Source organism: Monodelphis domestica, chromosome 1 (assembly GCF_027887165.1).
Source record: "Monodelphis domestica isolate mMonDom1 chromosome 1, mMonDom1.pri, whole genome shotgun sequence".
Taxonomy (NCBI): Eukaryota; Metazoa; Chordata; class Mammalia; order Didelphimorphia; family Didelphidae; genus Monodelphis; species Monodelphis domestica.
In genome coordinates this window covers 338,047,736-338,070,840 of record NC_077227.1, presented here as the reverse complement: position 1 = coordinate 338,070,840, position 23,105 = coordinate 338,047,736, and the positions used below count along the sequence as shown (strand labels likewise).

At 44.5% G+C, this 23,105-nt stretch overlaps 1 protein-coding gene across 1 annotated transcript in view; it reads left to right on the top strand.

Moving 5' to 3' along the window:
* The window catches only part of NRG2 (neuregulin 2), a 256,045-nt gene extending 232,973 nt beyond the window's left edge, over positions 1–23,072 (top strand). Inside the window, 6 exon segments of the mRNA XM_003339554.4 lie at positions 8,033–8,056; positions 11,078–11,180; positions 12,734–12,857; positions 13,858–13,985; positions 18,640–18,864; positions 20,915–23,072. Of these exon segments, the coding sequence (XP_003339602.2) occupies positions 8,033–8,056; positions 11,078–11,180; positions 12,734–12,857; positions 13,858–13,985; positions 18,640–18,864; positions 20,915–21,599 (1,289 nt within the window). The 3' untranslated portion in view covers positions 21,600–23,072.
* Positions 23,073–23,105: the final 33 nt, after the last annotated feature.

The following is a 23,105-nucleotide window of genomic DNA, read 5'->3' as shown; positions in this document are numbered from 1 at the left end:
GGTCATACAGCTAGGAGCCCAGACTTGAATCCAGGTCCTCCTGACTCTAGGCCTGGTAATCTATCCACTGTATTACCCAGCTGCCCTAGAAACTGAGTTTTTGAGCCCAAGTACAAAAAGGGGAGAACAAGGGTAGACTGGCCATACTACATGAAAATGATCTTAGAGTCTTATGGGTCTGCCAATAAAGTATGGGACTATAGTAGGAGATGACAACCAACAAAGATAATGCAACATTTGACTGCCCTTAAAGAGACTGACTGACCAGAAACGAGAAAGCAGGTGATTATTTTGCTGTGTACCACAATTCAAGAAGAATATTGACAAGTTGGAGCATTCAGAGAGCAGTCAGGATGGTGCTAGCCTTCAAGATCATGCTATATGAAGACCTCTTAAGAAAGTAGGAAATGTTTTACCTCAAAAAGACTTAACAGAGTGGATGATGGCTTTCTTCAATAATTTGATGTCTTCCAAAGCAGAACTAGAAGCCACCAGTGAGTAGGTAGAAAGAAAATAGAGCTTGACACCAGGGAAAATTTCTCAATGATTAAAGTTGTTCAAAAGTAGAAGGGGGGGGGGGGGGAGTTGGGTGGCTCAGTGGATTGAGGACCAGGCCTAGAGATGGGAGGTCCTAGGTTCAAATCTGACCTCAGACACTTCTTAGCTGTATGACCCTGGGCAAGTCACTTAATCCCCATTGCCTAGCTCTTACCACTCCTCTGCCTTAGAACCTATTCACAGTATTAATTACAAGATGGAAGGTAAGGGCTTATTAAAAAAAACAAAAAGATAATTTTAAAAAAGTATAATGAGTTGTGAGTTCCCCTTCTCTAGTATTTCTTTGAGTAAAGATTCTGTGTGATCATTGTTGGGAAGGTCTCTTAACAAGAGGAAAGTCTCTTAACAAAGAATGACTGCTCTTAGCCAACTTTCTGGTAAAGTCGATTGGACCCCATTCTGCTCTTGGCAGGAACAATGTTCATCACCAGAGGATGTTTTGGGCTTTCTTTTAGGGAGCTGGTATTACCTGAAAATGGATGAGGCCCTTCAATAAGATCCTGAGATTTTTTAATTTTTTTGTTATTTTTTTTTTTAGTAAACCTCAGCTCCAGTGAAACCATTGGGCTACCCCCCACCACTGCCCCAAGTTTATAATCTATGCTGCTTGTGAAGAGGACATGGTTAATTAATTATAGATAATTATATTTTATCTTTTGTGCCTTGATTTACATCTTTCGAAATGCCACTAACTCATTTGATTATCAAGTTACATTACTGAATTATCATGGCCATGCAAAATGGCTACTTGGCACCCTACTTTGGGCACACAGTTGCCCAATGCCCCATATCCTTTCTTTTATACTATGATATAGTAGAGAGAAAGACCTGAATTCAAGTTCTGAGACACCTACTAGCTATGTAACCCTGGGCAAGTTAGTCAACTTCACTAAGCCTCAGTTTCCTCATCTGAAAAATGAGGGGGTTAGGCTAGATGACTATGGACCTATGGTCTCCAAATTCCCTTCCAGTTCTAAATCTGAGGTCTAATGACCCTGGAAGGCCAGAGTTAAAAGCAATGTGAGATATAGCCCTTTTCCATAGGGTGAGCCTAGAGCAGTGATGGCGAACCTTTTAGAGACCAAGTGCCCAAATGGGAACCCTCACATCACATATGAGCCCCACTCTTTACCCCAGACAGGGGAGGGAAAAAGTGGCAGGTGATGTGAGAAATATCTTCAGGTGTATGTGGAAAGTGAAGCAGCACCCTCCAGCATATATGCCATAGGTTCATCAACACAGGTCTAGAGTCTACCAGGCTATTTGAAATCTTCACTCCTGACCACTGGCTCATACTTTGCATTCTCTCACCCCCAGCTGTAGGCCATCATGTTCATCCTATCCAGAGGCCTGGGGAAAAACAAAATAAGAGCAGATGCTTTTTGGTTTTCCATGTGCCAGGGAACCCTTTACTTCTCAACCCCTTCATCCCCTCTGGAGGAACAGACAGGAACCATCCCCATCTACTGTAGCAAGGGTTCAAGGCTGACTGATAGCCTTCAAACCAAGATTCCACAGAGCTGTCTGGGTCAGCATTCTAAGGCAGCTGGGGAACTAGCAACTGGCACTCTCAATCTGGGAAGCAGACAGAGAGGCTGTATGGAAGTGTATCCATGAAGGAAACCAACTTTGGAGCTGCCAGAGACTTGGATCATCTTTAAGGAGAGGTTGAATGAGTGTTCCCTTTCACACTGTAGACAGTGTGAGTGGGTGTGAACCTCCTCCCTTCCTGAACCTTGTGAGGACTATTCCTCTTGATACTGCAGTTTGCCCCAACCAAAGACTCTGGAGTTGTGAGAATCTGGGCCCTGTGCACATTACTAACCTCTTTATCTTTTATTACCTCTTTTATTTAGAGTTAGGTTAAGGCTAAGATTTTCATATCTGGGTGGGTTAGAAATAAGTAACTCCCTGATTCCCCTTCCAAATCCCTTGCTACACTACGTGCAGCGAGATACGTGTTCCCTAGGCACTGTTGGTCACACAATTCTATCTCAGCCTCATGGCTCTCATGCCTTTGTCCCTGAAGGCATGAGCAAAGTGGCTCATTCACATTTTCCTCCTATGCCCTAGCATTCTGGGTGGAAATTCTCTGCTCAAAACAATTTGCATACACCTTGCACACCATGGTCCTGTATAGTAGCTACCTGCCAGGGAAAGGCCAAGCAGTGACCCAAAGGACCAGATTTAGAATACAGTGTTGGGTTTGAAGGTTTGGGGTTTGTTTGTTGGGGGTTTTTTTTTGGCTTTTTGGCTTTTTGGTGGTTGTAACTGTTTTATTTTTTAACCATTCAAAGCAAACATGGCTACAGATGCCAGCCTGCTCTGGGTATGGAAAGTAATGTCACTTGAGTGACAGTAGGCTAAGTTCACTATGACATCACAGTTTCACCTGCACTTAGACTTTTGCCCTAGGTTACCTATCTGGCCTAGAAGAGATCTGGGGAGCTTGGATCTCCAGCATGGTCCTTTCAGACCTTAAAAGCACATCTGGATATATTATAGTATAAGAGAGATAGCTTAGTCTTGGGTTATGAGTCTATTAATCAATCCCTGTTCCCATGGACCCAACCTTATCCAGAGCTCCAAAACCACTGGGTCCCTTGCCTATTCTTAGGATTGAATGTCCAGGCCTCTTTCCCTCTCAGTTCATGCTACAGTTGCTTTCCCAAGGGGATAGCCTGTTAGGAAGGAGAGAGGACTGCACTAAGAATTAAGAAGTCTAAGCTTTAGTTACTCCTTTGATAAGTATTAGCTGATTGACCTTGAGCAAGTTACTTACCTTTTCTGGGTCTCAGTTGCCCCATTTGTAAAATGAGCCTGATAATTCTATACCTATTGAAAGCAAGAGCTTTAACCAAAGAAGGTTCTCTCCCAGCTGAAATCCTAGGAATTTACTGATCCCCTGTGCTTCCTCTAGTCTCATGTATTGTCTACCAATGTGTCATAATTCCTGATCTCCTCTAAAGTGAAACACCCATTCCCTTTGATATTCAAGGTGAATTTGAACTCTGAGGCTACTTAGAGTACCCCAAACTCATTACTAGAAAAGACACTTACATGAGATAGGGAGGAATTTCCAGCTTCTTATACTAGATTCTCCAAGGGCATGAGAGTCTTGCCCCTCTCTACAGCTGGAGTAACAATTATCTGGAGAACCAAAATCATGAGGATACTTGGATTTCTTGCCTGTGTGTAGCAATGGAGAGCTCAAGATAATGGAGTTTGGAGCAGGGAAAAGGGAAGGGGTCAGAAAACCCCTGAGCTACTGGACATGGAAAGCTAATGCTGATAAAAGTCCTAAATTCCAAAGAACCATGCACACACACACACACACACACACACACCCCTCTGAATCCTCCTACTTCAAATGGAATAGATCCTTGCCTGAATTCCTTTAAGAAGTCTTAGAATAGCGAATTGTCTTTCTATACCTCTCTGATCAGATTGTGAGCCTGCAGAATTGTATGTGGCAGTTTTGCAGAGTAGATGATCCTGATGGTCCTTATTGGAACCCAAGTCCCAAGAAGCCAGGTTTCTTTATGACTTCATGGCTATCCCTTGAGCAACCAAGAGAGGGGAGGCAGGAAAACCAAAAAAGACAAATTTGCTCCATAGACTCTTCTTTTTTTTTTTTAACCCTTAATAACAACTCTTAAGACAGGAGGGCAAGTTCTAGGCACTAACGAGGTTAAATGACTTATCCAAGTTCACACAGTTAGGGAATATCTGAGGCCATATTTGAACCCAGGTCGTCCTGATTCCAGGCCTGGATTTTTCCACTGAGCCACCTAGTTGCTCCTAAACTCAAGTCTTAAAAGGAGGAATAAAAGGAGCTGCATTTGATGTTAGAGCTTTAACCCAGTCTTCAAGTGAGACAGTGGAGTTTACCCAGTCACAGAAATAGTTCTTGGCCTTTTCAGACTATAGACCTCCAACCCATCTCAGAGCCTTCTCCCTGCAATAGTCGTATTTCTTATTCTCAGCCCCTGAATCTATCACAAGAACACCTAGCACCTCCCCTTCTCTGTCCCAAAGTCTAGATTCAAAGTCCCATGGAAACTCTACAAAGGGAGAAATGGGAGAGACTGGAAAAACTCTAAGGTTTTTCTAAGATTCGTCTAGAGGAACATATGGACCAGGACCTCTTTAGATTACTAGGATGAAGAGTAACAGCTTGATCTTTCTCTGATACACCCAGGTTTTGATTTAGAGGGGGAAATGATGTGAAATATCTCTCATTCCTTTCCATTATACCTACTCTGAACTCCCATTGGTAAACTTGATCCAGAAAGGAGAGAAAAAGAACCACAAAAATATTGCCAAATGGCCTTCACTCACCCAGAAATGGATAGATTGAAACTGATAGCCTTCTAGGAAAGCCTCAAACTGCTATACTCAGAAAATCTGGAATCGCTGCATTTTCCCCATATCCTTTCTCCATAGTTCTGAAGCCCCAAATCCTGGCATTTTATTCTAGAGGGCCAATTTGGAGAGACTGCAGCAGTAAAAATTGGCTATGACCCTGCTCTGACCTCTCAATAGATCACCATGTCACAGCTAAAGGAATCTCATTTCTGGAGATCCATTGCTATTAGAAATCAGCATCTTTCTTTGGAACTGAAGGTGCAGGGCTCAGATCCTTCTGCCATTGCAATAAGAACTCAGCTTATTCTATGATCTAGGTAATGCTTAACATTCAGGTTCAACTCCCTCAGCCTCAGCTGCAGCAACAGAAACCTTCAACAGCTTGAAGCTGTGTTCAGGTTCTTCAGTAGATTCTGCCCCTAGCCAGAGATAGAGCCCAAGAACAATGTGGAGGAGTTCTAATTTAGACCCTCCTCTGACCTAAATGACAACTTGCCTTGTTCCTTGGCAGACTGGCTCTTTGTTCCAGTTGCTGAAGATGCCAAATACCCTCTCCCTTGTGGAGAAGATAGTACAGAGGCTGCTCAGCAGTGGGAGGCTACAGCTTCTGTGGGAAGAATTGAAGTGAGCCTTAAGCAGGAACCTCCACTGGACTTGGAATCACAGATTCTCAGCATAAGAAAGGAGCTTAGAAGTCATCTAGCCCACCCTGATCCAGTGACTTGGGTGGGTTTGGGGAGAATAAGCATTTCTGTAATGCCTAAATGCTTACAAATATATTATCTCATCTGATCTTCACAATGACTCTATAAAGTAAATGCTATTATTATGTGCATTTTACATTTGAGGAAAGCGAGGCAAATAGAGATTAAAGGACTTGCCTACAGTCACATCATTGGTGTCTGAGATTGGATTCCAACTCAGATCTTCCTGAATCCAAGCACAGTGCTCTATCCACTGTACTACCTAGATATTTTCACTTTGGTATGCTAAATCTACAGTGTGACAAGATAGACAAGAAAGCTAATGCAATCTTGGGCTACATTGAAAGCAACATGAGGTCCAGGCCTAGGGAGAGTAATGGTATTTTCCTCCGGTTTGATTACATCCTGGAGTATTATGAATACCTTGGGGTACCACATTTTAAGAAAGAGGTTAATAAGTAGAAGAATGCCCAGAGAGAGGCAACCAGGATCGTGAAGGGCCTCAAGTTCCTGCCACCTGAATATTTATTGAAGGAATTGGGTGTGTTTAGTCTGGAAGAGATGGCAGGGGATCATGTTAGCTCCCTCCAAATATCTGAGGGGTCTTCACAGGGAAGAACCAACTCCTGCTTTACCATAAAAGGAATAAGCAAGAGCAAGGGGCCTAAACTTCAGAGACAAATTTAAGTTTAAAGTAGAAAAAAATTTCCAATGATTGCAATCATGCAAACATGCCTAGGGAAGTGTAGCAGAAGCCCTTTCCTGGGAGGCCTCCAAGCAAGAGTTGGCTGAGCATTTTGTCACATATATTACAGGGGATTCTTGTCCAGGCTCAGGTAGAATTAGATGACCTATGTCCCCTCCAACTTTGAAGTTCTATGATTCTAAAAAAAGAAGAAGGAAAGAAATTCTATGATTCGAAGTCCATGAGGGAATCTCTACCATAACCTTCCTAACAGGGCTCCTCTGCAGGCTTTGGATCTTTGCTATAAGCCAGCTTAGGATAGGTCCTGCTTGTCAGAAATCCAGCCACTGCTGCTGATCCACTGTCGCATCGAGTTGGCAAAGCTTGTGAAATAGAGAGTAGACTCCCATGACAAGCCTGAACGTGATTAGAGACAGAGAGGCAGGATGCTGCTGTGAATGAATCGTCTCGTTTCCGAGGTCAGAAGACCTGCCTCAATGGCATCTCTGCTGGAGGACCCTAGGTAATCTCCTTCCCCTCTTAGTGGTATAGGCAAATGTCAATCCACACGGATAGAGGGAGTTCCCACACCTGTGTGTTACCTGTGCCAATGAAGTCCTTATCCTTCTGCTTGGGGGATGAGTCATCTTTCTCATCTTGTGATGCTGCATGTGGGGAGATCAGGATAGCTAGTTAGAGAATTCCAGGCCCCTGAGGGAGTTCCCGACAGCCTAGCCTACTTTTTTTTTTCTCCTGAGGCTCAAATCTAGCTGGACCTCTTGGTCTTCCTCTAAAATAAATGGGGGTAACAATACTTGCCTTGCCTACCTCATCGGGTTGTTGTAAGGAAGGTGCTTTGTCAGTCTTTAAGAGTGGCTCTAATGGACAGTCTAGTCAGATCTGACAACAGCAAGGAAGAGGATAGAGCCTTATCTATGGAGATACAGTCAAGATATTTCCGTGTCCCAACCCTTTATTCAAAACATTTGTCTTGACAAATGTAGAACATGCCTTTTCTGGTTTAAAAAAAAAATTAGACCCATCTTTCCAAAGATAAGTCTCATTTTCCCATTCATTTGAGGACATAGGAATGGGGAGGGGGCAGAGAGAAAGACGGACTTCACACATGTTAAAGTGGGACAGGGACATGAACGTGCCCTTTGTACCCTCAGCTGTGAAGATAAGGGAGCACAGGCCCTAGCCTTAGGGAAAAGGTAAAGGGGGTGGGGAGATGAATCCATGTACCTTGTCTATCTCCAAGAGCCTGCTACTGCTGAGGCATGGCTCCCTCTTCCCCAACTTCCCTTCCGGAGGCAGGTATCCCTCTCTGAGCTCTTCCCTGTCCTCAAGAAATACCCCACCCCAACATTCACCAACTGACTTTTCTGCCTCCTCTGCCTCCCCACCAGGTACTAACCAACATGGCTCATCTATAAAGAACCTGGCCTGCCTGCTGACTCTAACCTCTCCTCTCTCCAGCCCCCTCAGGGGCTCTTGGGGGATAGGGTGGGTCAAGGGGAGGGGGCTAAGGGGCAGGGAGGGGTTGCTACTAACTTGCTTCCACCTCACAGGCTGCTGCCCAATATGTCTGAAGAACCCTGACCAATGTCTGTCTCTTTCTCTTTCTCTCTCTCTTTTTTTCTCTCTCTTTCCCACCCCCCTCCTGCCTTCTGCCTCCCCCCACATTTCCTGGCCCTTCTCTCTTCTGAACTGTCAGAGCACCTTGGATTTGAATTAAAGGGTACGAAAACTCCATTATCGCTCAGACCCCATACCCACTTACCCACAGTTCCTGACATCATGTGTGCTGAATTGATTTTTTTTCTTTCCAAAAGAAAAAAAAGGGGGGATAATTCCAAAAATCAGCTACCCTACCGCTTAACTATGGGTTTGGGTGGGGGAAGGCTAGAGGGAGAAGGAAGTCCAAGGTCATCAGTCTGATTAATTTTATGGAAAAGAAAGTTCCTCACCAGGGCATGTGTGTGCATGCATGTGTATGGTGTGTGTATGTGTGTACATGTACACACTCCCAAGCAAGCTATGATCACCTCTGGGGTGCTGAGGAAGAACATGCTTGCCTTGGTCTTTTCCTCCCAGCATCTCCAAGGGCCCTTGTAGATAGTGAGGACAAGAAAGAAAAAGGTACTTTCTCTTGTTCAGCTTGGGGCATCTACCCTGCCTCAGGTATGAGGCATCAGAGGCCTTCTGGGAAGAGAGACAATGCAATGGACATTCCTAAGAAGAGGGCCTCTCTCCCCTCAACCCTATGCTCACCTTCTCCCTGGAGAGAAAGCGATGGCATGGCTGCCTACGGCTAGGATTGGTATCATCATTCAGAAAAAAGATATGCAAATATAAACCCTTTGGGAAGTGGTGTTTGGAATCCACTCTAGAAGGTGGACATCCCCTTAAGCTGGACTTTAATCTTCCTCTTTACTTCATTCCCTCTCACATTCCCATTGCTTCTCATCCTGTGTCAGGTCACTGGCTGAATCATTCTCTCTCTTTCATCATTCCCCTACCCTGATTCAAAACACTCATCTTACTCAGCCTTGGCTTTTCTGCCTCTGTGTCCTGTGTGCTAGTGACTAGCAACCATGTGGCCTGGGTTTGGGATGGCAACTAAGGACTGCCTAGCCATCGATGATCCAAGAGGATCTGCCTCAGCTCGGTACCAAACTGCCTTCCCACCGTTTACCCATCCTCCCTGCTGAGGTTAGGCTCAACTTTCTAGCCCCTGAGTAAAACCTTGGGCTGGACAGTTTGAAAAGTCATCTTATCTGGCTGTAAAGCCTCCTCCAAGGGGAATCCGATCTGTGGCTGACTCCCCTCACTCTAAGTATCCAAGAACGTAATACTTTTGAAAAAGGTGCATATTTGGTGTAGTGGAAGTCTTTTATTAGAATAGGGCTGTCATAGGTGGTCATTTTGGCTCCAGAAAAAGGTTTCTGTGAACATGATAAGGATCTCTTGGTAGCAGATTTGGGGAGAGAGTCTTCCCCTGTTGCCATCTTCAGGCACATACATGTGTGAGAAGGTGTGCATACCTTCATCTGTTCATGTTTCTGTCCATGTCAGTGTCTGAGCCATATCTCCACCACAGGCTTAGCTCTACAAACACTTGCACACCTGACCTTGTGTGTAAGAACATTTCAGTATCTGCCACTACCTGTGTCACTGGAAGTTTTCCTCTGCATGTATCTGTGTCCATCAAATTTTCCATGTATGTCCGAATATATCTGTGTGCCTATTTGTAGCTTTGGGTGTATTTATATACTACAGTATACATGGTCTCCTATGAATGTCATAAGGGTTTGCAGACTGAGCTTTGCTGAATTTTGGATCCATTTTCTGTGGTTTTCTAGCTTGGAACTAGTGAGAAACGTGGAGAACCAAATCTTCCCTTCTTTTCCCTCAGCCTTCAGGGGACCAGGGGAACATTTGGCCCTAGAATTCCAGGTCCAGTATCCACCACCCCACATAGCTGGTAGCCCTGGCTTCTTTCTCCTTCTTTTTCTTTCATCTAGGGATGTGTACATATTTCACCTTATGTTAGTGACAGTGAGAGGGTTGGATTTAAATTCAGGTTTGGGCAGTGGGATAGAGGCTTAGAACCCAGGAAACATGCCATAATTTCAAGCTGGGCAGGAGTCACTGAAACTCCACCTCATCAGGATCCTGAATTAGAAGAGGGATCAATGTTCTGATCCCCACTAGGCATGCCCTAGCTCAGCCCTGGGGGTTGTATGGCAGGCTCTATGTCCATAATATGCTCTGTATTCAAGAGGAAGCCCTAACTCCCTATAGCCATGGATTAGGGGCAGGATAGCCTATGGTATATCAGGAGCCTTCTGGACCTTTGGGGGACTAAAGGTCTCATAGGTCAGAATAGTCCCAGTCTAGCCATCCTTTAGGGATTAATGGCTTTTGCCCTAGTTTTTAAGGTCCTCTTTCACCTTTCCTGACCTCCTAGAGACCCTTTGCTCATCACTTGTGTCCTACCCCTTCCAAGTGACCAGAAAAAATACAGTTGTTTGTTATTTAGGGGAGGAGGAGTTGACTAATGGGTGATCTAGACCTCTTCTCCAGAGCTATAACCAGAAAAAGGAAACCGAATTCCCTCTTGGGAACAACTTCAAGAAATAAAGAGGGTAGGGTCAAGGATCTGAACTGCCTGCCATAGAGGGTCCTGGTTGTGGATTTGGAAGCATCACTCCAGACATTCTACTTAGCCCATGTCTTCTTTTGAGTCCATCTCTGGTCATTGTATCCATCTTCTTTCCACTTGTCCCCTTTACATCTCCTCCTCAGCTTCCCAGCTGTATCATTGCCTTTATTCTCTGGACTGTTCTTCTCCCCCTTACCCTACCTCATAAGTCAGGGTGCTAGGGTCACAAGAGGAGATGCTGGAATGGCTGAGCTTGGGGTTTGAGGGAGAGGGATTGTGTCATGCTTATGGGTGGGCAAATTATAGAAGTAGTGGGGTGGGAGGACATAGGAGAGTTGGGGCATACCTGCAGAGCGAAGGGGGTAGCATTGACAAGAGGCTAGAGGGGATCCAAGAAGGAACAGAATTTGATAGAGACCCCTGAGTTTGGGAGGTTTCTCCAGACATTGTCCATGGCATCTCCCCAAGGCTGACCAGGGCCTCTGTCTGTCAGTTTCCCCTCACCTCCAGAAGTCAGTAGCTAGGGTTCTACTCTGCTCATCCCCATCCCTGTCCTCACTCCTAGTAACTGGCCTCCCTCCTGCCCCCTTGCAGAAGCTGAGGAGCTCTACCAGAAGAGGGTCCTGACTATCACAGGAATCTGCGTGGCTCTGCTTGTTGTTGGAATTGTCTGCGTGGTGGCCTATTGCAAAACCAAGTGAGTGAGAGCCAAGATAAAGGGGCTGAAGACTGATTGCCTGCTTTGGTGTGGTCCTTCCAGCAAAGCTGCCTGCTGAGCAGAAGGAAATGGTCCCCTGAAAACTGAAGAAACACACACACACACACACACACACACACACACACACACACACATTAACACACACCCCTCTCCATGTGGTCTCTGATTCATGCCAGGAACTAAAAGACCATGGGCATGAGAATATTCCTTTAAGGGCCTTGAATCTAGCTGTGAAGAACTTTGCCTCATCTATAAGATTTACCAGCCCCAAGGCTACATCCTTTTCCTTGTCCCTCTAGGCCACTGGAGAATTATATGAAGATTTTCTCCAGATCATCCACTTGGTTGGCCTCTGCCCTTTCTACGTCATCTAGCATTGAGAAGGAGCTTAGAGATCTAAGGTCTTGAGTTCCCACATAGTGCTGCTGGTCTAGCCTGCAGCTCTGATTCCTTGGGAGAGGTTTCTTTCCTCTTTAGATCACCTGATCTCCTTCTGTCCTGAAAGAAGAGGGATAGTGACTTAAGGCAACTGGGGCAAGTTGGGGAGCGGGGAGAGTGGAAGGAGGGGAGAAGGAGAAGAAAGATATAACAGGGGAAGAACAAGATGGAGAATAGGATTTGGACAGTTCCTGGTTCACCATGTTAGCACAGAATCCTAGCATTGTGAGAGCAAGGGGAGAAAAAAAATAAATAAGACATAGTCACTGCCCTGAAGAATCTCATAATATAGCAAGAGAAAGAAGTCTTAAACATGTAAAAAGATAATAAACTGTAAAGAAGTCAGGTCAGGAGAGGAGATAGATCACTGTGGACACTGGAGTGACCTGAGAAGGCTCCAGGAAGGAAGTTGGAATTGAGATGGGCCTTGAAAGATAACAGGATTCAGGCAGAGGACAAGACAGTGCAAATAAAGGTTTTGAAGTGAAAAGTCATGTTTGCCATGTTTGAGGAATTGTGGGAAGATCAATTTAGCTAAAACCAAATTGGAGGCATAGAGCCAAATTGTGTAGGGCCTTAGATGTAATTTTTTTAGAAGCTTTGTACAGTGGAAATCCACTGAGATTTTTGAGTAGAAGAAAAATATGATGAAGGTGGTGTTTCAGAATGATTTGTCTGTCTTATTTGGGAGCACAGGGGATCTGATGTTACATGGAATGGCCTTTTGAAGATCTATTGTCCTGGGCAGGAGGACATTCCTCTAAGGACCTTGAATCTAGCTGTTGTTCCCTTACCTTTCTGCAGGGGCCAGGTGGGACAGGGCATCTGAAGGGAAGAATCATAGAAGTCATGGGAAAGTAACAATATATTGTTAAAGCTAGAAAAGATTTTGGAAATTATCTAGTCCACCCCCACTCATTTTCTAGTTGTGGAAACTGAGACCCAGAGAAAAGACTGGTTAATGTCATTCAGGACTAAAATCTCACTCCTGATTCTCAGGCTTGGACTTCTACCAATATACCACACTTCATGGAGAGAGAAGGTAAGAAGATGCCAGGGGTCTATGTGAAATGACTTGCCCTTCCTCCCTATAGAAAACAGAGGAAACAGATGCACAATCATCTTCGGCAGAACATGTGTCCAGCCCATCAGAATCGGAGCTTGGCCAATGGACCCAGCCACCCTCGACTAGATCCTGAGGAGCTTCAGATGGCAGATGTGAGTGGCATGTGGGCCCCTCCTCTCTGTGCCCAGGAAAGTACTATTCACCATGAGCAACAGTCTTGTATAGGGCTAGCTCACTGACATCCCCACATCCATGGAGAAAAAGCAAAATTGGGAGATGTTTGTGATGTAGTGATGGGAGTCATGGGTTAACTCAGCCTCTCAAAATTACTGACTGGGTCCCTTGTTGACTTTTAAAAAATTATTATTTTGTTTAAAAACCCTTACCTTCCATCTTAGAATTAATATTGCATATTGGTTCCAAGCCAGAACAGTAAGGGCTAGGCAATGGAGGTCAAGTGACACAGTGTCACACACAGTGACCTTGAACCCTGGACTTCCCATCTTTAGGGTTGGTTGTCTTGTCCTCTGAGCCACCTAGCTGCCCAAACCCCCAACTCCACCCCCCACCCCTGGAGCCCCCTTGTTGGCTCTTAAAGTAAGTTTTCTCCTTACACAGTTGCTTAGTTATTCTTCCAAGAGGAGCTGTGTCTTCCCTACCGAAATTCTATCTACCACTCTATAAAAACACATGATATTAGAGCAGCTGGGTTGCTCAGTGGATTGAGTCAGTCCCAGCAACAGGAGGTCCTGGGCTCCAATCTGACCTCAGACACTTCCTAGCCGTGTGCTCCTGGGCAAGTCACCTAACCCCCATTGCCTAGCCCTTACCATTCTTCTGCCTTGGATCCAATATACACTATTGATTCTTAGGCAGAAGGTAAGGGTTTAAAAAACAAACAAACATTTAACATACCCCCTCAAACTTCCTAGCACATAGTAGACTCTTATTTAAATGCTTATTGGCTGACTGACTGATGTTAATGCTTCAGAGCAGTCCCATCTACATAGACTCTTCGAGACTAGGTCCAGATAGGCTCAGAGCACCCAAATAAGGTCCCTTTTTTTTTTTTTTTTGCTGTTTTTTGTTTTCCTTGGTTCACATGTTCCTCAGTTCATGTATCACACGTCTGCCTTTCTCTCTCTGTTTCAGTATATCTCCAAAAATGTCCCTGCCACTGACCATGTCATCCGGAGGGAAACTGAGACCACATTCTCTGGGAGCCATTCCTGTTCACCGTCCCATCACTGCTCCACAGCCACGCCCACCTCCAGCCACAGGTGGGGATACCTGCTTCGTGCCCCCAAAAGTCTCCCAACTTTCTCCCTAATAATTCATGATGGATTTGCTCAAGTCTTTCCTGAAGATATTTCTCTTTCTAGCCTCAACCATGGGAGCAAGGGAATCACTTCCATGGGTTTATTCCTTGGCTGCATGAGTGTTTCATTTGTCCCCAAATGTCATTTTGAAACATCAACATTTTCCTCTTTATTCTGAGCTCTATAGCTTTAGTAAACAAGGCTGTATTTTCCCTCTCTACCCCTCTGTGAGATCATGCACTAGAATTACATACCATCTCAGGCTTTCTCGTTCTAGACTTTTTATACACACAAACCTACACCTGTGCACACAGACACACAAACACACACACTCAGAGACTCAATCTCTCTCTGTTGGTCTGTCAGTCTGTCTCTCTCTCTTTATGATATAGATACACACACACACACACACACACACACAGAAAGACAAAACACTTGTACTTTGAAAAATGAGATTTTTTTCCCCTCTTCCAGAGCATGTCTTTAGAGTGGCAAAGGATTTCTTTTTCTTTGTATTGCTTTCTTTATTCTGTAAAAAAAAAATTAATTCCCAAGCATCTCACCCCCTTCTTCCTCTCCTTACATCAGAAGGCAGCAACCTACAAAAATGTGTAAAAAAAATTATCTCTTTCGTGTTTCTATTTATCAGTTCACAAATATTAGTTCTGTAGCTGTATATAATGTTCTCTTGGTTCTGTTCTTTTCATTGTTCTTTGTTATTTCATGTAGCTCTGTCCAAATTTTTCTAAAATTAACCTACTCATCATTTCTTATGCACAGTAATATTCCATCATGAAAAATTAAATTGAACAGATTTCTTCCTTGATTACCTCAATATAAAAATTCCTAGTTATTTTCTAGTCATCAGCACTGTGACCAGAAAAAAGCAAGAGGGTCAAGGAGGAGGGTGAAATAAGGGCGTAGCCTGATGCTGGTAAGAGAGAACTGAGAAATGGCAAGAAGGGAACCAGCTATGACAGCATTGTCAGTGTTCATCCTCTGAGGTGACGGAGAATATCTGCACACTTGATTCTCATTGGCTCAAAGGTCATGCACTGATAGAGAAGGGCAGTTGGTTTTTCTCAGTGTGTTTGTTGGAAGTCGATGGCATAATAATTTACATGCCAAAAACCTATTGGCTAAATCGACATGGCAGTTGTCTTCAAATATTTAAAGACTGTTTTATGTCCTTCAAAAAGGATTATTCTCCTTGGGCCCCAGAGCACAGAATAAAAACAGTAAACAACCAGTAAAGCAGGAGTTAAAAGGATGTAGATTCAATATGAGAAAGAATTCCCTGACATTTAGAGCGGGATTGTCAGGGATGTTGCTGAGAAAATTCCTATTCATGAATATGAATGAGTTGGACTAGATTATCTATGAGGCCTTGTGCAGCTCTGAAATTCTAAGATTCATGGGGGACAGTGAATTCCAGGCCAGTTAGGTTGGGCTGGTGACTATGTGGGGGATAAAGCTGAAGAGACAGGTAGGTGTCATCTTCTCAAAAGGTCTTGAATGCCACATAGACTAGTGGTGGCAAAGTCAAATAGAAATAGGGCCACTAAACCATAAAGAAAGATCCGTATAAGTTGGCACATATTGACTTAGGAAACCACATGGAAACATTATCTATGTTCTATTACATTTTAATTTATTTTGTTAAATATTTCCTGATTGCATTTTTTTTATAACCCTTCCCTCTGGCTTAGAATCAGTACTGAATATTAGTTCCGAAATAGAAGAGTGGTAAGGACTGGGCAATTGGGGTTAAATGATTTGCCCAGGGTCACGCAACTAGGAAGTGTCTGAGGCCACATTTGAACCAAGAACCTCTTGTCTCTAGGCCTGGCTCTCAATCCACCAAGCCACCTAGCTGTCTTCCAATTACATTTTTATATGGTTTGGGCCACATTCAGGGGTCTTATAGGTGATATGTGCCAGATGTTTTGAACACCTTTGATGTGGATGACAGGAAGCCACACTATATTTGATTATTACTTTTTAGTTGGGAAAACAAAAATGTAGAATGGAAGAGGGAAATTTAACCATGGCCCTATAGGAAATCTAGGAAATTAAGAAAATAGGAAAATAGGAAAGCTGAGACAAAATGGGAAGCCCAGGTTCTAGAAACAGAGAGGCATTGTTGTTGTTACTTATGGTAGGGAAACAATACAATACTGTCTGATTCAATTGAACAAATGTTTTATTAAGCGCTTACTTTAAAATTATACATGAGGAATTCTGCTGGGGGCTGGGTTACAAAGACAGAAACAAAGCAGTATCTGCCTTCAAAGATCTTTGAAGAAAAAGCATACACAGATGTTCTACTGAGGGGAGGGTACGGTGTGGATATAGAGAAGTAAATAAAAAACTATTAGAAGAAGGGGGAGAGCCCTAACATTTGGGGAAGAGAAAAGAGATTCATGAAATGGGATGTGAGCAAGCCATGAAAAAAGAAGCTAAAGAGTGAGAGAGGAAGACAGAGGGTTGAGTTTGGGGAATGACTAATAGGCTGGTTCAATTGGACATCAAATGTGCAAAGGGAAATAACTAGAAATGAATCTGGGAAGTTTGTCAAAAACCAGATTGTAGAAGAATTTAAATGCCAGGGGTAGGAGTTGTGGAGGAAAAGAATAAGCATTTATGTAGCATCTACTCTGTGCCAGGCACCATGCTAACCACTTAAATATATACATATTCTATATCATTTGATCATCTCAACAACCCAAAAGGTAGATACTGTTATTCTCCTCATTTTTCAGTTGAGGAGGTTGTGTCAAACTGAGGTTGTGAGTTTTACCAGGTTGAGGAGTTTGTATTTTATTCCAAGCAAATGAGAAACCACTGAAGTTTTTTGAGTAGAGGAGCAAGGGGGCAAGGCCCGTGTTTAGAAAGATTAATTTGTCAATTGTATAGAGAGTGGGTATATGTATATGGAGAGGGGAGAGAGTGGGAGCCAGGAGACCAAAGGAAGGCAGAAGTCCAGGTGAGAGGTGAACAAAGGCCTGAACTGGGGTATGGAGAGAAAATGGGGTAGGTCCAAAAGATGAGAGGGATTCAACAAGTCTTGACAATTGACTAGAGGTGGAGGATGAAGTAATGATGTAGAGCCAAGTTGCATAATTAGAAAGATCAATGGCAACAGAGAAGTGAGGGGGACTGAGGTTTGGGGAAAGATAATAAATTCTGTTTTGGACATGCTGAATTTGGGAGGCTGATGAAGGCATCCAATTGACAACTGATAGAAGATTGGAGCTTGGGAAAGAGATTGGAACTCCTCTCTGGATATGTAGATCGGAGGGTCATCTATTGAGAGATGTTCATTGTGAGAGACCTTGTGGGAACTGAAAAGATTATCCAAAGAGAGTAGAGCCTGTGAGAGACTACCTGTTATTTGTAGTTTAGTCATGTTCAACTCTTTGCTGTCCCCATTTGGGGGTTTCTTGGCAAAGATCCTGGAGTGGTTTGCCATTTCCTTCTGCAGCTCATTTTACAGATGAGGAATGGAGACAAACAGAGCTAAGTGACTTGCCCAGGGTCATACAGCTAGTAAGTACCTGAAGCCAGATTTGAACTCAGTGAGATGCTGGGCACTCTGGTGCCATCTAGCTACCCCCACATGCCTGCTAAACACTCAAGAAATTAGTGATCCAGCAAAAGAGACAGGGAAGAGGAAGAACCAGAAGCTGGGAGAGCAGAGGATATCCAGGAGAATGTAAAAACCTCTTCTTTGCTTTTCTTTCCATCTTCACATTTTCTTCAAATGATCGTAGGCTCATAGATTTAAAGATGAAAAAGACCATCTAATCCAAATCCCTCAGTTTACAGACAGGGAAGCTTCAGCTCAGGAAATATAAGTAACTTCCCTAAGGTCACATCAACTGTCAGAGGTAGAATTTGAACCCAGATCCTCTGACTTCAAAGCCTGAGTTCTTTTCAACTACCAACTAATCTTGTATTGATTTACCTATATAGTGTGTGAGGGCAGCTAGGTGGCTCAGTGGATAGAGTACTGGGCCTGGGGTCAGGAAGATCTGAGTTCAAATCTGGTCTTAGATCCTTGTTAGCTATTTGACCCTAGGCAAGTCATTTAACCCTGGTGACCTCAGTTTCCTCATCTGTAAAATGATCTAGAGAAGGAAATGCCAAACTCTTCCAGCATCTTTGCCAAGAAAACCCCAAATGGGGCATGAAGAGTCAGATACAACTGAAAAAGAACAAGTATATTGTATATATTATCTTTTTTTAAAATTATTTTTACCTTCTATTTTAGAACAGATACTAGATATTTGTTCCATGGCAGAAGAGCAGTAAAGGCTAATAGGGGTTAAGTGACTTGCCCAAGGTCACACAGCTAGGAAATATCTGAGGTCAATTTTGAACACAGGACCTCCTGTCTCCAGGCCTGGCTCTCTATCCACCAAGACACCTCTAGCTACCTCATACATTTTTTTCTCTCTCCAGGAGAATATAAGCTCTTTAAAGGCAAGGATGGTTTACTTTTTGATTTAATTGGTCTTTATATCCCAGTGTCTTGTACAGCTCATCATTTAATAAATGTTTGCTGAGTTTTAGTTGGGTTTCCCCTTCCATACCTACTTCTTTGCCTCCCCAGACATGAAAGCCACACATGGAGCTTGGAGCAGACAGAGAGCCTGACTTCGGATTCCCAGTCAGGTATCATGATGTCATCTGTGGGCACCAGCAAGTGCAACAGCCCAGCCTGCATCGAGGCTCGAGCCCGGCGGGAGGCAGCCTGCAACATCGAGGATGAAAGACGGCCAGCCATGCCATACCATGACTCGGTAGACTCCCTGAGGGACTCACCACATAGCGAGAGGTCAGCCCTGCCTCCAACCAGTCTCTCCCCCTTTATCCTACCCTTCTTAAGAGCTGTCTGGCCAAGTGTAACCACTGCCTAAATGATCCTAATGGCAAACCAGTTTGTAGCTGCTGTTTTAGCAAACAAGGTCTCAGTCAGTTTTCACAACACCTTGTGGGGTAAGTACCCCTGGGAGATAGGCAAATTGTCATCCCCATTTTGCAGCTGGGCATAGTAAGTCCAGAGAGACTAAGTGATTTGCCTAATGTTATAGAATAAATTAGGAATCATGCTTCAATTCTGAGATTTCCTGGCTTAAAGATCAGAGGACAATAGGACCAAGATAAAATGGAAGGTACATGGAGCCATGGTTAAGGGCAGTGTGAGTGTTGAGACAGAAGTAGAGCAGAAACTGGCCAGGGCATCCTGTAAGCCCTGAAATTAATCTCCAAGGTCCCTTCCAGTTCTAGAATTTTATAACTAGAAAATGGGAGTGTGACTCGATTACTTTAAAATGCTCTTGATAGGCAGCTGGGTGGCTCAGTGACTAGAGCACCAGGCCTAGAGTTGGGAGGACCTGGGTTCAAATGTGACCTCAGATCTTTCCTAGCTTTATGACCTTGGGCAAATCATCTTAACCATGTTTGCATAGCCATTTCCCTTCATTGTTACTAAGACAGAAAGTAAGAAGTTATTTTTTGTTGCTGTTGTTTTTAATGCTCCCAAACCTCTGTGTGACATGGGAGAACAAAGAAATCATCCCTCCTTTTCCTTACTTGGCACTTAGAAATTTGGAGTTGAGATTTGCCAAAGGCTTGCTGAGCTTCCTCTCCTACCAGATGTGTCCAGTAACAGGTTCCCACCTGTGTAGGGCAAGGGTTTGCAAGGTAAGGCACTAGGGAAAGAAACTGATTTACACTTTTGCGAGGTATGTGTAAAGGTGAAATTCTGAACATTGTACTTTAAAAGGGATTTTGACAACCTGGACTATGTGCAGGCCCTGGGGCATGCCATGAACCCTTGGCATGTTCCACCTCCCAGGTAGGACATGATACCTGGCTTCAGAGGTTTAAATGAAGGATTGGAATTTTGAGAAGCTTCAGAAGTGAAAACTAAGACCAATGAGAGGAAGTTCCTGGAGTGGAAGGGAGCAGATTCAGGTTCAGTGTGACAAAGAACTTTCTAATAACTACACTTATCTGACAGGACAATGCACTTATTGACCCTGTGTGGTAGTGAGTTCTAGCAGTAGCTCTTTAGGATATCATAGAGTACTGGGTGGGAAGTCAAAGTAAATTATTTCCAAAAGTTCTTCCAACTCTGAGGTGTTGCTTTATTTATTTTTTATTTATTTAAACCCTGACCTTCAGTCTCAGAATTAATACTGTTGTATTGGTTCAATGGTAAAAGAGCGGTAAGGAATGGGCAATGGGTCTGCTTAGAGTCAGCGAAGTAAAAAGTATCTGAGGTCACATTTGAACCCAGGTCCTCTCAATTCCAAGCTTGGTGCTCTATCCACTATGCTACCTAGTTGTCCCACAGAAGAGGTAAAACGGTTTTTTAACCCTTACCTTCAATCTTAGAATCAATACTGTGTATTGGTTCTGTAGTAGGATATTTGTTAATTGAGAATTAATTAATTAAATGCATGAGATTTCTAAGAGATCTTTTTTAAAAAATCTGAATAGAATCTCAAATAGACTTATCACTAACTTATGTTACTTGTTCTATTTCTTAATGAACTCTTACTTAATTAATTCTTAAATTAACAAATATCCTACTATAGTCCCAAGGCAGAAGGGCAGCAAGGGAGGTTAAGTGACCCAGGTAGGAAGTGTCTGAGGTCGGATTTAAACCTCTCAAGGGCTGGCTTGCCATCCACTGAGCCACTGGCTGCCCCCAGAGGTATTACTTTAAAGTAGGAATGTTTTCTCCCAGGAGCCTCTCCGCAGGTGTACCCATCCCCACCCGCGGTCATTTCTGCCCCGTTCAGGGCCCTCAATGTTAATCTGGGGAAGGGTCAGGTTGGCTCCTGCGGATCCCAGCTGCCTCTTGCCTTTCTCCCCAGGTATGTGTCAGCCCTCACCACGCCTGCCCGCCTCTCGCCCGTGGACTTCCACTATTCCCTGGCCACGCAGGTGCCTACCTTCGAGATCACCTCACCAAACTCAGCCCACGCGGTCTCACTCCCCCCAGCCGCGCCCATCAGCTTCCGGCTGGCAGAGCAGCAACCCCTCCTCCGGCACTCGCCGGCCACCGCAGCGGCCGCCAGCGCGGCCCCGGCGTCTGACATGCAGCGCAGCTACGACAGCTACTACCCTCCCCGCCGGGGCTGCTCCCACGACAGCATGGGAAGCCTGCCTGCCAGCCCTTTCCGAATCACTGAGGACGATGAGTATGAGACCACCCAGGAGTGTGCGCCCACGCTCGAACCGCCCAAGAGAACAGCCACAGGTCACCGGCGGTGGAGGAAATCCAGACTGAATGGGCACATGGCCCAGCGGGCGCGGGCCGTCCGGGACTCCTTCTCACTCAGCAGTGCCTCCTACAGTGAATCGGATGAGGAGCTGGTGGCCGAGTGCACCCCTTTCCTCAGCATCCACACCTCGGACATGTTGGGCACGGACTCGCCACCGCTGTACCAGCCAGTGGACAGCAGGACTTATTACTCCTTAGACAGACACAGCACCCAAGAGAGCAGACACAGCCGCATCACACACCCGCGGGGAAAACAAGACTCCGCGCCTCTCTAGGACCCGCTCTTGCTCCCCGTCCCCACCTCGGCTTCCCTCCCCCACCCCTCTCATTTCCCTCCTTCTGCTCCCTGTATCTTTGAGGAGGACAAAAACCACACACTTGGAAAGAAAAAAAAAAGAAATAAAAATATTTTTATTTTATATAAAAGGAAAAATGTATAACAAAATGTTTTATTTTCATTTTAGCAAAAGTTGTCTTATAATAGCTAATAGCAAAGACTTTTTTATAGGAAACTCTATTTATATGTAACATCTTGATTTACAGCTTCGGAAAAAAAAAGAAACAAAAAAAAAGGAGAGATGGGCCAATTTTTTGACTATTTAATAGAAACCTATATGTGGTGCCTTTTTGCTGTACGCTAATATGGAGCTCCTGGAGAGAAGGCTGTGGCCACCTCCGCTGTACAACAGGTTAGTGATCGGCTCTGGCCAACCCCACCCCACCACCCTGCCTCCCCCTTCCTTCCCCTGCCCACCCCACTCCCAGACCGGAAATAGAGGAACAGGAACCAGTCACGATCTAAAGAGCCAGAGAAGGGATTCCCAGGTCATCTTACATTCTTCCTTCTCTGGAACCTAATTTTGGCATGTGGAGAGGAGAAACTTGGGGGGTGGGGGTGGGGGAATAGGAAAGCAATCAATCCACCCCCACCAACCCCAGATAATGGGTGGGAAATTCTGCATCCCCTGGGGATCATTTCCCAGAAAATAAGACCTTGTGTCCTAGTAGGTCAGATTGGAAGAAGTTTCCAAAGCTGATGTCCATTTTTTAAATGTTGCAAGGCTGGGGAAAGCAGGGTTAGGAGACAGATTGGGGTCAGACTCGCCCACGGGGTGGGGAGTGGAGTTGGGTTCCTCCTCATCTCTTCACCCCTGGCAGGAGAGGTCTCAAAAGGAGGATCCTCCCCCACCCACCCCACCCACCCCCACAGTGTCCAGGGCCCATGGGGTTAGCCCAGCAATGCATCCTAGGTCAGGGAGAGCCAGAGCTGCAGTGGGATGAGGGGTCCAGCCACCTCCCCCCTGCCCCAAGGAGGTCTCTCCAGGGCTCCCCTCAGTTCTCTGCAGCACCTCGTTTACATGGTTCGCCTTTTCTCTTTTACGCCTGCATGTTCTGCATTTCAGATACTGTAGATTGGATGCATGGTGAGGCTGTGATTGAGAAGACACAATTGACAGTATATTTGATTTTACCTTTTAGCAATAAAGTAACTAACCAAGCCCCCTTCCCTCCTCCCAGCCCCCAACTGATCCTTCCAACCTCTCCTTTCCCACAAAGAAATAATCAGGTCTGACCAAAAGAAAAAAATAAAAAATCGGCTAATTCCTCATAAAGGTGATTGTAAAAAACAAAACAAAAAACAAATATAAACCAATGGGAAATCTGCCCCAGATTGTCTGAATGTCCGAACTCTTGACTGTTGAACACTTGAACTTTTTTATATTATAAATAAAAATCAAAATAACTCATTGGCCCAGTGTGTTTATCCAATCTCCAGGATG